The sequence below is a fragment of the Dendronephthya gigantea genome, unplaced genomic scaffold (genome assembly GCF_004324835.1).
Source record: "Dendronephthya gigantea isolate DGI-Jeju-01 unplaced genomic scaffold, DenGig_1.0 000043F, whole genome shotgun sequence".
In the NCBI taxonomy this organism is placed as follows: domain Eukaryota; kingdom Metazoa; phylum Cnidaria; class Anthozoa; order Malacalcyonacea; family Nephtheidae; genus Dendronephthya; species Dendronephthya gigantea.
This window is the reverse complement of record NW_021163053.1, coordinates 584,313-597,735: the sequence shown is the minus strand read 5'-3', so window position 1 is coordinate 597,735 and position 13,423 is coordinate 584,313. Positions and strand designations below refer to the sequence as shown.

General features: G+C 37.6%; 2 protein-coding genes across 2 annotated transcripts; one reads left to right on the top strand and one right to left on the bottom strand.

Annotated features, from left to right (window-relative positions):
- The first annotated feature begins 598 nt into the window (after nt 1-598).
- LOC114527090 (pantetheinase-like) lies at nt 599-8,745 on the top strand. The gene is made up of 3 exons (XM_028548685.1): nt 599-868; nt 6,669-6,985; nt 7,453-8,745. Exons 1-3 carry the CDS (start codon nt 653-655, stop codon nt 8,507-8,509), a joined length of 1,590 nt encoding a protein of 529 aa, XP_028404486.1. The 5' UTR covers nt 599-652; the 3' UTR covers nt 8,510-8,745.
- A 10-nt stretch (nt 8,746-8,755) lies between these two features.
- LOC114527088 (centrosomal protein of 89 kDa-like) lies at nt 8,756-12,671 on the bottom strand. Its single transcript, XM_028548684.1, has 4 exons — nt 12,461-12,671; nt 10,544-11,108; nt 9,311-10,413; nt 8,756-9,059 (listed from the first exon to the last, which is right to left on the bottom strand). Exons 2-4 carry the CDS (start codon nt 11,048-11,050, stop codon nt 8,978-8,980), a joined length of 1,692 nt encoding a protein of 563 aa, XP_028404485.1. The 5' UTR covers nt 11,051-11,108; nt 12,461-12,671; the 3' UTR covers nt 8,756-8,977.
- Nucleotides 12,672-13,423: the final 752 nt, after the last annotated feature.

The window sequence follows — 13,423 nt, the reverse complement described above, 5'->3', positions numbered from 1 at the left end:
AGGTAGTTCTAAAACCTAAAATGGGAGTTGAGTTTTCTTTCAAAGGAAATAGGAAACATCTATGAGGAGATGAAAGACTTTAGTTTATTAGTTACCAGGCCACTTCCCAGATTAATTGTGATGTCACAAAATGTACAAATTTCAAAAATTCTCTGTTGATCAGCTATCCCTTACACACCCAGAGGAAGAAGGTTCGTGCTCTCTTGCCAACAACACATGTTGGATTTTGAAGCAGCTATAAAATGGGCAGTTCCAAATTTTTCTTAGGATGACCCCTGGATTACAGTTTAATGACTTCGGTTGCCATGAGGCCCGCGACATCATCACAAGGGCGGATTAGAGATTGTTTTTCAATAACTTGCCGACAAAGGATTACCGGGGCTTTTGCAGCAGCATGGCAGCTTCTTCAAATATCCAAATAGTGAAGTTGTCTCATCGCTTTCTTAATTAAGTTACCAGAAACTAGTCATGCTAGCTGATAAACCGCTGAAAAAAACGCTAGGATTTTCTTTCATAAAACATTGGAAAAATGCCAACCTTGCCGGCAACCTGATATTGGTGTTTCCTGTTTTGTTTGCATGTGATCAAATATCAAATATCAAAGCTCACTAATATTTATTCTTCCGATGTAGTGATACCTACAATCAGCAAGATGAAATTTCTTCAGGTGATTACTAGTATGTGTTCTCTCTTTCTAGTAATACCATTCAGCACGTCTGACACGGAGTTTATTGCGGCCGTGTACGAACATGCATTTGTAAATCAGTTAAAGAATAAAACAGACGTGTCAACAAGGCGAGAAGCCTTGCGTATTGTCATGGATAACATGGATGTTTATGAAAAACAAATTCTTGAAGCTAAATCAAAGGTATGAACTAAGTGAACTAATACTGGTTACGGTACTACTTTACCAAGGTTTTATACATTGGCAGTTGTTAAATCTAATTTGTGAGAAAAGGACGTGCATGCCAATAGAGGAAGGGAAGTGTCAATCAAGAAAGCATGAGGTTGTACATTTTGGAGAGGAGAGAGAGAATTTGAGATTTTGTGTTGTGAATTGAGATTGTTGTAAATACTGATTTGGATGCGAGTTTACGACACTCTTATACTATGTCCACAAACACTTCTCACGTCTCGAACTTATCTTACACTAATAAAACACTGCATGTTGTGTTGAAAGGTCTGTGTTATTGTACCATGATATCCTAAACTCTTCAGAATTGACTTGGGCAGCATGACAGATTTCGTCCAGGAAGACTAGCATGGCAGCAACAGAGACCGTGAACATAAGAAAATAAGATGCCATATACCAGTACAAATATCAGTTTAAATAATCACAATTACCGTCCAGTTTTCCTGTGGTCATAAAGTTGACAACATAAATAAAGACAAAATTTGATCTGACATAACGGACTAAAAAGAATATTTATTTAATTAAGTTAAAATGTAATCTCAGTGCATCAGGCGCTGATTCTAGAAGGATGGCGCTGATTCTAGAAGGATGCCCCTTCACAGTAGGTTCAGGAGGTAAGGTCAGGATTTAACAAGCTCGCATCATTTTGTCGCTAAGGAATCTTCAGCATCACTTTATAGCCCAATCAGATTGTCTCTTCGTTCTCATTGATATTCAACTATCTCGTCTTAATCTTGAGAATTAGCCACATGATACGGATGAGGTGGTGATTAAGAGAACATCTTGAAGTCTGAAGAACACATATTCCACGTTTAAAGTCACGTATCTGGCGAATGTGGTCGTTCTTTTATAAGCACCAGGATGAGGAAGTATTGCATTTTAATTTGGCTGTATCACTTCTTTCCAACTCAGTAAAGTGCTCGTCAACAACTCGTCAAGTGAAATTATAGTCTAAAGACGAAGCTTTGCATGCTTTAATTGAAGAACATGAAGTTTATCGCGACAAAGAACAGTGTTCCGGGAATTGAACCCAGTAACCGTGTGTACAAGTCAGCTTCCATTAGACCATTATGTTTTCTATTCTGAGGGCGTTTTACGTCAGACATTAAAGTCTACTGGGTTGCGAAAATATTCTAAACTTTTTATCGAGTATAACGAGACATACCAATTATGCGGATATAAATTGTCAACAGAAATGTTTAGCTTTCATACAATTTTACTCGTGAAAAGTTCAATTTTCGTATGGAAAACCAACCGTAAACACGGTTCCGAACACACGGACACTGTTTTTTACGAGGGAAACCAGAGTGCCTGGAGAAAAACCCTCACCGAAAGCCGGAATTAAACACAAAGTACACAAAGTTTGAGATTTTATTAAAACAAAGTCATGTATTACAACAAAGTGTGTGTGTGTTAAAGATATTGAAATCAAGAGAGAGGAGACGGACAATTTTGGTCCTATTTTTATTAATATTTCACTAAACATGTATTACAAAGCGTGTGTGTTTTCTTTACATAGTACATCATTAATATACGAAGACAAACTATTATATCTAAAACCGGTTACAAAGTAGGTGCGTTTAAGATCTTGACATTTAAATTTATAGAACTGTGCAGGTTAAATGTTAATTTGGCATACTTTAGTATAAATTGTTCATGTCTTTTTACTGTGTGCTATTGTGTTTGAGTAATGTTCTTAAAAGACTGATCAGTAAAACATGCATTAATGTGAGTAAGTGTTTCTAAGTTATCGTGTATTTTTTTGTTTTATTATAGACTTAACCCACTAACTCTGGTAGAGAGCTGAATAAAGCTTATGAGTTCGACGAACTAATATAGTAATACATAAAAATGCCTGAGTTCAGAGCGCTTAAATTCAAGTTACGTTCGTCCAAAAACTAAAATTATTCTGCTGACAAATCATAGGCAGTGTTCCTAATAGTTTCGTTTTAAGCTGTCGAACTGTGCACACATACTAAGTTTCAAGGATCGAGTTAACTTGAAGATATTTCATGAGCCCTTATAGAAACAGCATGAAGGTATACACAATTGTCTTTGAAAACTTCATTGCACATTTCAGAGCTGAGGCATATAGCCAGAGCATGCTGCCCTTGTAGAAACAAGGTTTGGAAAAAAATACAAGATTGAAGAAAAATACAAATTGACTTTATATTTTTTTTTTGAGGCTGAGGCATATAGCCAAAGCAACAAACTGTCGAAACCAAGTGCCGCATCAAGTGTAAATATTTTTTTTTTAAAAAAATTCAGTCAACATTTTTTGTACCATGCAAGGGATATTCCCAAAGCAAGCTGCCCTTATATAGAAACAGCACCAAGAGTACAATTTTTTTTCAGAGAAACTGGACTAAAACTTTTAGAGCTAAGGCATATAGCCAAAGCAAGCTGCTCTTATAGAAACAGCAATGAAAATAACATTGCAACGTTATTAGATATCCCAAGATACCTGCTAACACTTCGAACCACATAGCAAAGTCAAACAGTACAGACAAAAAGTGGCGCCTTACTTTTCATAAGCACTGCTCGACGAAGCTAAATGATTGGAAATCTCACAGAGACCTTGGAAAAATAATAAAGTTACAATGCCACTGCCAATGTTTGTCTCGTAATTGTTTTCTAACTATAGTAGAAATAAGGCATGTATATCGTTTTAAGATAACAGCATGCACCCCCCCCCCACCCATTCCTTATTTTCTTCAAGTAAATTATAAAATTCATTAATTGAGAGCATGTGTGTGTTAACTTTGATTGCATAAATTCATGTATTTCAGAATAGCAAGACAGTATAAGACATGCCGTAAAATCAATGTTTCTGGCTTGAATATAACTGTAGCCTTAAGTGAATGCAAGAGATAAGAGAGATATAAACTAGAAGCCATTATATAGGCCATGGTTTGCATCAATGTATTTACTCGTGTGCGTGTCTATTTTATGTGCAGCTACAAGATCATGAGGTATAGTGCATGTTTTTTTTATATAAATCATGTTTTTTCATAAATACTTACAAAATATTATATGTTCAATTACAAAATATAGTAAGGCAAGATATAATCGTATATTTACAATGTTTGCTGAGAAATCAAAAACGTATTTACACACAAATAATTTTACAACCAGACCGAATAGAGACCCTATAGTTATCATTTTACAATGTTAATTCCGAAAGCCGCAATTGCCCGGATTTCAAGAGCCGAAGATGATTTCAATCAGGACAAGATAGAGAAAGAGGAAAGAACCTATGGGATTATGTCTGCCATTTGTGGCTATGGTTTGTGTTAGTGTGCATGGGTTTGTGTTAGTGTGCATGGCTTTTTAGCCATTTCTAAGGTAAAATATGGGTATATATAACAGTTGTGATATGTTTTCAGTTTCAACAGACAAATTATCAACCTAAACCTTAGCGCAGCCCTAAGTACAAGCGAGCAGTTTAAGCGCAAAACCGATTAAAATATTTAACCGAATTTAAGAAACGTTTGCTCACATGCATCATGCATTAGCTATGTTCCTGGTGGCCAGAACTTAGTTAACTGAATTTAAAACTTTATTTAACTTAAGTTCGTTAACTAAATTAGTTAACTTCGTTAAGTTAATCATGCACAGACTAATCCCTGCATGCACATTTTTTGACCACCAGGCTACTCTAACCTGTAACGATGCCCGGGCATCGCTGAACGTTGCTTTTTGGCGTCGATTTGGCGTAGTTTTGGCGTATATTAGGCGTCGAGTTGGCCTACATTAGGCGTAGATTTGCCGTCGAGGTTGCCTACATTAGGCGTAGATTTGCCGTCGAGGTTGCCTACATTAGGCGTAGAGTGCCGTCGAGGTTGCCTACATTAGGCGTAGAGTGCCGTCGAGGTTGCCTACATTAGGCGTAGAGTGCCGTCGAGGTTGCCTACATTAGGCGTAGAGTGCCGTCGAGGTTGCCTACATTAGGCGTAGAGTGCCGTCGAGGTTGCCTACATTAGGCGTAGAGTGCCGTCGAGGTTGCCTACATTAGGCGTAGAGTGCCGTCGAGGTTGCCTACATTAGGCGTAGAGTGCCGTCGAGGTTGCCTACATTAGGCGTAGAGTGCCGTCGAGGTTGCCTACATTAGGCGTAGTGCCGTCGAGGTTGCCTACATTAGGCGTAGAGTGCCGTCGAGGTTGCCTACATTAGGCGTAGAGTGCCGTCGAGGTTGCCTACATTAGGCGTAGATTTGCCGTCGAGATTGCCTACATTAGGCGTAGATTTGCCGTCGAGTTGGCCTACAACTGGAAGAATAAAAGGCACCATTAGTTCACTGCTTAGGTCTTTAGAACTCAATTCAAACGTAATTTGCATGTGGTTAGAGGGAAGGTTAGCGGCTCAACGGTACGATTTGGCGTATATTACCTTTCTCATGTCATCAATATGCCTCAGAAAAAGCCTAGACTTGATTCTCTTCAAAGGCGAGTTATCTTAAGCCAGTTCAGCCACAATTCATCGGTCGTCAATCTCTTGTTCACAAATTTCATCGTTTAACTTCGCTTTAATACGTCAAAATTCTGCATGAAAAGAATAAAAGCTACGTTAGTGCTATACAAGTTTGTATTTGAAGCTGAACACAACACGAGAGGCATTACAAGACGTGAACTAAGGACACGTGGAACCTCAGCCCAAAAGCTCACGATGAAACAAGCTGATAAAACACACACAAAGGAAAGGCATATTACCTGGTATTACACCAACGACAGTCTGTAATATGAGATAGTAAACTTCTATTAAACTTCTCTTCTGCTGAAGACGATAGTAATCTGATAGCAATTTCTGTTGAAATTTTCTTAGCATGGAGACTCATTTTTATTCTTCGAAGACCAGCGCTGAAGTGATATCTCAAACTGAAATCAAAAGCACATATTATTCATTTCACCCGCTCCTCGTGACTGCAAAATAAAGTCATCCTATTGGATGAACACTCCCGACCTGACAGCTCAACAACGCTTTTCATTGGACGTTCATAGTAATTTAAATAATATGATTAATTCTCTTCTCCTGAGCCAGAACATCAGAAATGAAAGGAAAGAATTTATCATATTATTCAAATTACTATGCTCGTCCAATCAGAAGCAATGTTGAGCTGTCAGGCCGGGAGTGTTCAGATAATAGGATGACTTTATTTTGCAACACGAGGAGTGGGTGAAATAAATATCTAGCTTTGATTCAACGTTGCCACATCACAACTTGGATAACACGGAGTCGGAGTTCCGGAGTCGGAGTTTCGGAGCCGGAGTCCCGGAGTCAAAATTACGGAGTCTGACGTAATAATATTGGAAAACACGCTATCAAATTTGCATAATTCACGTGGAGTCATTGACCACTTTTTAACAGACTCCGTGTTTTCCATAATTTGTGACTCCGTGTTTTCCAATATTATTACGTCAGACTCCGTAATTTTGACTCCGGGACTCCAACTCGGAAACTCCGGCTCCGGAACTCCGACTCCGTGTTATCCATGTTACCTTTCTATTTCTGGTAAAATAAATTAGAGCTGGGACCGGTTGTTTGAAAGACGATTGGTTTAAACGGTGGATAAGCCAAAGTTTTAAGATACTCTAATTGATTTTGTGCATGACTGAAATTACATCTGATGCGTTAACTATGTTCTTCCATTGAAAAGTAACTGAACTATTTACATGGAAATATTTTAGCTCAGTTGTTCAATAAATAAAAAACATTGTTTTCCATTTTGAGCTTATTTAAAGCACTTGTTTTTATGTAGAATGTCGTAATAATTGTTTTTCCTGAGTACGGTCTGACTGGTTTTGATCACACCCGTGAGTCATTTCGACCTTTTCTGGAAAATATACCTGATCCAACAAAGCAAGAATGGAATGCTTGTGAAGCCAAGCCTGACAACTCCACAGCAATTATGAAACGACTAAGTTGCCTGGCAAAGAACAATGATATTTACATCGTCGTTAATATGGGAGACATAAAGCTATGTAATAAGACAACTGATCCACATTGTCCAGCAGATGGAAGATATCAATATAATACAAACGTCGTGTTTGATAACGCTGGAAAACTAATAGCCAGGTATATAATTTGTGACGCGGAAAAATGGTAAATATCCGCTTATGATCTGCCTGTATAGACAAAGCAACTTGGCATCAGTTCAAATATCACTGTAGGCCTGTTAGAAGTTATATATGGTCCCATGTCATACATGCAAGGGCGCATTATTGTTTGCAGTTTCGTACGTCATTCCATATTTCCGTCTCAGTTAAAAGAACATTGACTGCAGTCATGATTTTTGTAAAAAAAAATTAAATAATTATAGAATTAACCGCAACGACAATCATAAAATGTTAGCCGGGAGATTATTTTGTTTTGTATATTTGAAATTATAATAAGGGGAAATTGAAACTCGACTAAAGGGTAGACAGTTTTCAAATTTCACGACACTTATTGACGATTTGGCGTTGAAAATATGGTATTTTTATGCATATAGGTAGCAACAGCTAATGAAACTGAATATTTATACTGCAGTTATTCATTTTTAGATATCACAAACAACACCCCTTTCTAAACGAAATGAAAGTGATAAACCGTCCAGTAGAGCCAGAATTTATTACCTTTGAGACACCGTTTGGTAGATTTGGAACATTTACATGTTTTGATGCTCTCTTTCATGATCCGGCCATTCCGTTGGTGGAGAAATACAATATTGATCACGTGGTATTCCCCACAGCATGGTTTGATGTATTACCGCTGTTTGCTGCTATCGGATTTCACAGCTCTTGGGCTCGTGGCATGAGAGTGAACTATCTTGCGGCTAATACGCATGTTCCTGTATTTCTTAACACAGGTAGTGGAATTTACAGTCCAACTGGTGCAAGGTCATTTTACAGAAGTTTAACTGAGAAAGGTCAGCTGTTAATTGCTAGCCTTCCTGCATCACCTCGAAAAACATCCCGAAATGAAACCCAGATAAATGCTCGCCAAAATCTTAATTATTTGAGCGATGGCAGCAAAACTAACGTTGACATGGAAGATGAGTTTTATTCCGACCTATTTGGCGACCTCTTTTTATTCAAAGAGTTAAGCAAAGAGGAGGACTCTTTGAAAGTATGTTACAACGGCAGTACAACATGTTGTTTGCTTACATACAAGATGGTTGAGAAACAAACAAATGAGATGTATGCATTAGGAGTATTTGACGGACTGCACACCAAAGAAGGACAATACTACTTAAGAATATGTGCGTTGATTAAATGTCTAAATCTCGATCGAAATAGCTGCGGTCAACGTGTATACGACGCCAATACTATTTTCAACTCCTTTCTTTTAAAATCCCAGCTAAATACGCCATATGTGTTCCCCCAAGTCGTCGCTGACGGAGTATCTCTTTTGCCTGGGGAATGGAATTCAAGTATGCCTCCAACTTCCTTGCAAACTACACAAAAACTCAGCAAAGGATTGTTGACAGCAGCGCTGTTTGGACGTGTCTACAATTTAGACCCCTTACCTTCAACCGGCAGTACAAGACCCTGTTGTGCTCCTAGTGTCCTAATATTAGCATGCTTATTTTTCGGACAGTCATACTACCACTATAGCTAGATACTTTAAGGCTAAATGCTAATGCAAATTTCCTCTTGCAGTCTTGTTATTTGATGTGTGGATATAAGTAATAAAAACTGGGGTTAATTGTAATTGTGATATGTTCGATATGTTGTTAGTATGTTTAATAACGTAAGATTCCTCTTGATTCCTCCATAATGCATGCTATAATTTGCATTTCGAAATCAATACATATATACAACCAATTGTAATCTTATACTATAGACACGAAAGTAAAGAAAAATGCCTGATCAATGTTGTTTATTCATCTTAATGCGTATATTACAACCAAATCACATTACCCACTATTGCATCCTTTACTTTTATATCAGATATTTCAACCTATTTTTCCAAGTATCTCAGAAGTTGAAATTTGCGATTACTTGCGTCTCGTTTGAACTAGACATGACTATTTTGAATAGGCCATGTAGGCATTGACGTTTTAGATATATGCAGATGCCCTATAAGTTACACCCAATGTTCTTCTTCGCTCTTCTTATGATATTTATTGATAAAAATTGTCGCTGGTTCATCTTCAAGCAACATTTCACTAGAAAATACAATTTAGTATATTCAGTATACATGCATGCATGGATATAGCTATAGGCTATATATGATATATTAACATGGGAACTATGCTGCATAGCTTGTAAATAATCATAGGCCTACTAGTATAGGCTAGTACTACGATTATTTGTTTGATGAAGTTGTGTAGGTATACTCAGGCAAACTAATATTGTGTGATGTTGCTACTCTGATATTAGTCTTTTTCACTCAGAACTGACATGACGTATAGCCTACCTTTCTGATTTTTTGTTTATGACTGGTTCATGTCTTGACATTAACTTTCCCAAGTCAGCACTATGTCTCTTGGAACTTGCTCTGATGAACTTTCCTCCGATTCTTCTCTTTGGAGTGACATCAAGCGGGATATGCAGAATGCTGCTTCTTGGGTCTTGCTCATCAGGATTTACGATTGTCTTTGATATGGTCTCCGATGGTTGTTTTTCATTATTGTTCAAATGTTTCACCGAAGTCTCAATTGGAAGGCATTCAGGGTTCGATCGTCTACGCAGACTTCGCTCTGGTTGTCTTAACAATTGATTCTGATCATCCTGTTTGCTTTCGTTCTCCTGATTCCTTCTGCTGTGGCTGCTCGGAATTAAAAACTTACTTTTCAATTCAGAGTTCTCTTTTGTTAATTTTTCTATTTTCCGCTCTAAAATCCGTTTAGTCCTCGAAATTTCTAATGCTTTTTCCATGGCGATATCATTAGCTCGTGCATTCTCTTTTCTTAACGATAGAATGGTATTGTTTTTTTCTTTGATTCGATCTTCCAAATTATGGACGGACGTTTTGAGTTGAGATATCCTCGAGTAAGCCCGTTCGAGTCCTCGGTGTTCTGAAGATTCATCTCCTCCATCCTGGATTCCGCTATAAGACCTGGTTAGTGGTTCCTTCTCTTTTTGTTGCAATTCAATTTTCAAGGAGGAATTTTCTTCTTGCAAATTTCTCAGAAGAATCTCACTTTTTTCACATCGCTGTCGGAACGCCTCTCTTTCTTTCTTAACTCGTTCCAAGGAAGCTTCGATTTCTCGAATGTCTTTACCTGAACTTGATTTTTTCTGTCCTTGGAATGCTTTCTTTTCTTCAGTGAGTTGCTGGAGCGCGATCTTGAGGTTCTCCATTGCTTCTTTTCCTTTCTCCACCAACTGGCTATTCTCCTGGGAAACCTGGTCGTTTCTATTTCTCAATTTCTGTATCTCTATTTCGTACGTATCTTTCATTTTCTTCAAGTCCTGGCGTAGAGAGTTAATTGTCACTTCTTTTTCGTTCCTTTGTTTTGTTATTTGAAACAATTCACGTTCCAGTTTTTTCCGAGATATGTTGAAATTTTGAACTTCCTAAAAGAAATCAAAGAAATAAATTAACTGGCCTATAATTTTCGACGGATATACAAAAACCAACCGTAATAACTATAATACCCGGCGTTATAGTATATTTAATCTGTTAACTGCAAACCATGGTTCATACCCGCGTCAACTTTTCAATATCTCTCTGTTGTTCTCCACTTGAAGACTTGTATTCCTTCTTTTGTAATTCCATTTGCTTTACAAGTACCTCATTTTCTTCAAGAAGTAATTTCCTTTCTGCTTTTAAAGCATCAAGAACTTCGCTATCACTCTTGGAGTTTTTCAAATTATCACTTGAACCTGGACTTTCATGTGTACGATTACTAAAATATACAGAATACTCCCCAAGTTGCTGTAGAAGACTTAACTGTTCCTTTTGTAAAGATGATTCATCTTGTTCGACCTTGCTCGATACTGAATCCAAATCATCCAACTCTGATAAACACTTCCTCAGTTCTACCAAAAGTTCGTCGTTAACACCATTCCTAGTTTCATTGTTAACTGGACAGGTGGATGAGTCCAGTGACTTCCAGTACGACAGCAACCTACGTTTATCACGAAAAGAATCCGGCTCATCTTTACATGTTTCTTGCTTTTTCTTTTGTCTCATCTCAACACCCGAATACATTCCAGTGCTGTCTGGTGTTATCTTTGCATAGAATGCATGAACGATCGCATTGATTTAACTAAGGAAAAATTGGCAAAGAAATAAAACATCATGCTAATAATACTTACTACAGTGATTTTGTATATACCAACCGCTCTGGAAAGAAGCCTTAAAGCCGGCGTTTCAGTAACATTACGTACAAAATTTGAAAACAGATTAATTTCTAAAATAGCTACCACGACGGGGTAACCAGCACAGCAATTGTTCTATTGATGTCGTATTCTTAGTTAGAATAATTACATTCTTACAAGTTATAGAGAAACGCACTATAAAATGAAGATATTTTCCCGGAGAAAAGGTGTAAAAAATTTTCCTTATTCAACTCATGACTAATGTTTGCGAATTGCGTCTGTACACTCTTCTGCAAGTCTCAATTCTCAAATATAAAAAACCCCCACGGAGAAGAGAACTAATTGAGAAATACTAATGATTCACCTCGGAAAATCAAGATTTCAGATCATGGCAAAGTCGCTTGGAATTTTGCAATAGATAGAGTTGAAATTTGATCTTTGTTAATATAGCCTAGAAACCGCTATTCTTTAGTTTAATACTATTTGTCCGAATTGATATTTATTTGACAAAACGATAATCCAAGTATTATTGACGTTCTTCAGCCTTGTGTGACAATATAATCCTCTGGAAAACTCTTGCAATCAGATGGTAAAAATTTCAGCCGATGAGCGTTGCGTTTACTGGGGTTTCGAGCGTGCGATAAAGCTATAGCTACATGAGGATTGACCACCTTTTCAGATATATATACTCAGAATATTCTAGGAACCCTGGTGTGGTACTTGTGACTTGTCCTAACTTAATTTTAAACAGCGCCAGTTTAGATGACTTAACCAGACCTCCCAGATTCATATTTATATAAACCAACCTCGTAAACTGCATGTCCGTCCTTAGGTTGACTGCCACAGAAAAAACTTAGCAGGAGGTACTTACAGCAAATATTGCGAAACTTACAAGAGCGTACTTTTAGCATGCACAATATAAATGTTAGCATAGCAACTCAATGGTTAATTGATTTTTTATATTGATAACTTCAGAGCATTCCGGCTCTTCGTAATTGAACCGTCGCCCCAACTAGATATGCACACACTCGGTAATTTGCAGATACCATAGAAACCATGTTGTAATATCCAATATTTGCAGTTCTGGTCATATATAAGGGAAGCATTATGGCGGATTGGCTACGTTTTTGTTTACGATATGAAGTGTTCATAAGCGTCCTACTTTATGGCACGAAACATTGAAGTACTCTTAGTATCATTGACATATATCCCAATATACTCCACACTCAAGAAACCCGAGAGAAACGGCGGCTAAGATGTTCAAAAACCATGTTTCTTTAACTGTTTGCGAATGACTCACCTGTCGACAAAGAAAACGAAGATTCAAGCTACAATTATAGTTCTTTAAGTTCTCCACTCAGTGTCTGTAGTGTTTCGAGTTCTAAATTTGAGCTGAAAGTAATCCTGCCCAAAATTCGACGTCTTCATCTAGGACTTAGGGTAGGACATTGCATAAAATCCTCGCAGTTCGATCAAACCAAAGATACGATAGAAGTACATGTTCGGCGGTCGGAGTGTTTACAACATAAAGTATGATAAAATTTGCATTTAATAATATATTATGCAAATTGCATTACGAGATTTATCCCAAACAATATCGCGCAGGAAATAACGAAGTGAATCGATATACACAACAATATATTCTAAGAACTTAATTTTCGTGACAAGCTTTCCCTGCATGACCATGTCGTATGATCAACACTCATGATCGGAAAGTTTGAACAATCTCTGCGCTACAGAGATATCACCCAAACCCAAGGCCAAGACAACAAAAAATACATTCCTACAATCAGATTATTACTGAAAGAAAAATTAGGCACAGGCAATTAATGCCAATAACCGCCGGTTGAAGCCAGGAAACCACAATAGATACGCAAAGGGTACATGCATGAGTTTGAGAGCGATAAAGACATCTGTAGGACTGGTGTTTTACAAATATATATACCGTAATGTACGCCAAAATGAATAAGTTCAATGGAAACTGATTATCTAAAATTATATAAGCTCATCGCTGAATGGCTGTGTTTCTACACGCGCGGTATGAAGTGCTGAGAATTACAAAATTATTCAAAATAAGAAGTAAAGACTAAAGGGGAAAGGTTGAACAATTTAAAAGCCCTTGAAAATATAAACTGCACACGCCTACGCTCCAACTGCTTGTCTGCTTCGAGAGTGCTACGCTCTACTTTTACTGAAATGTCCTGGGAACGAGGTTGGTTCAATGCCCTAGTGCACAAGGCCCTCCCAAGGATGAGAAGATATT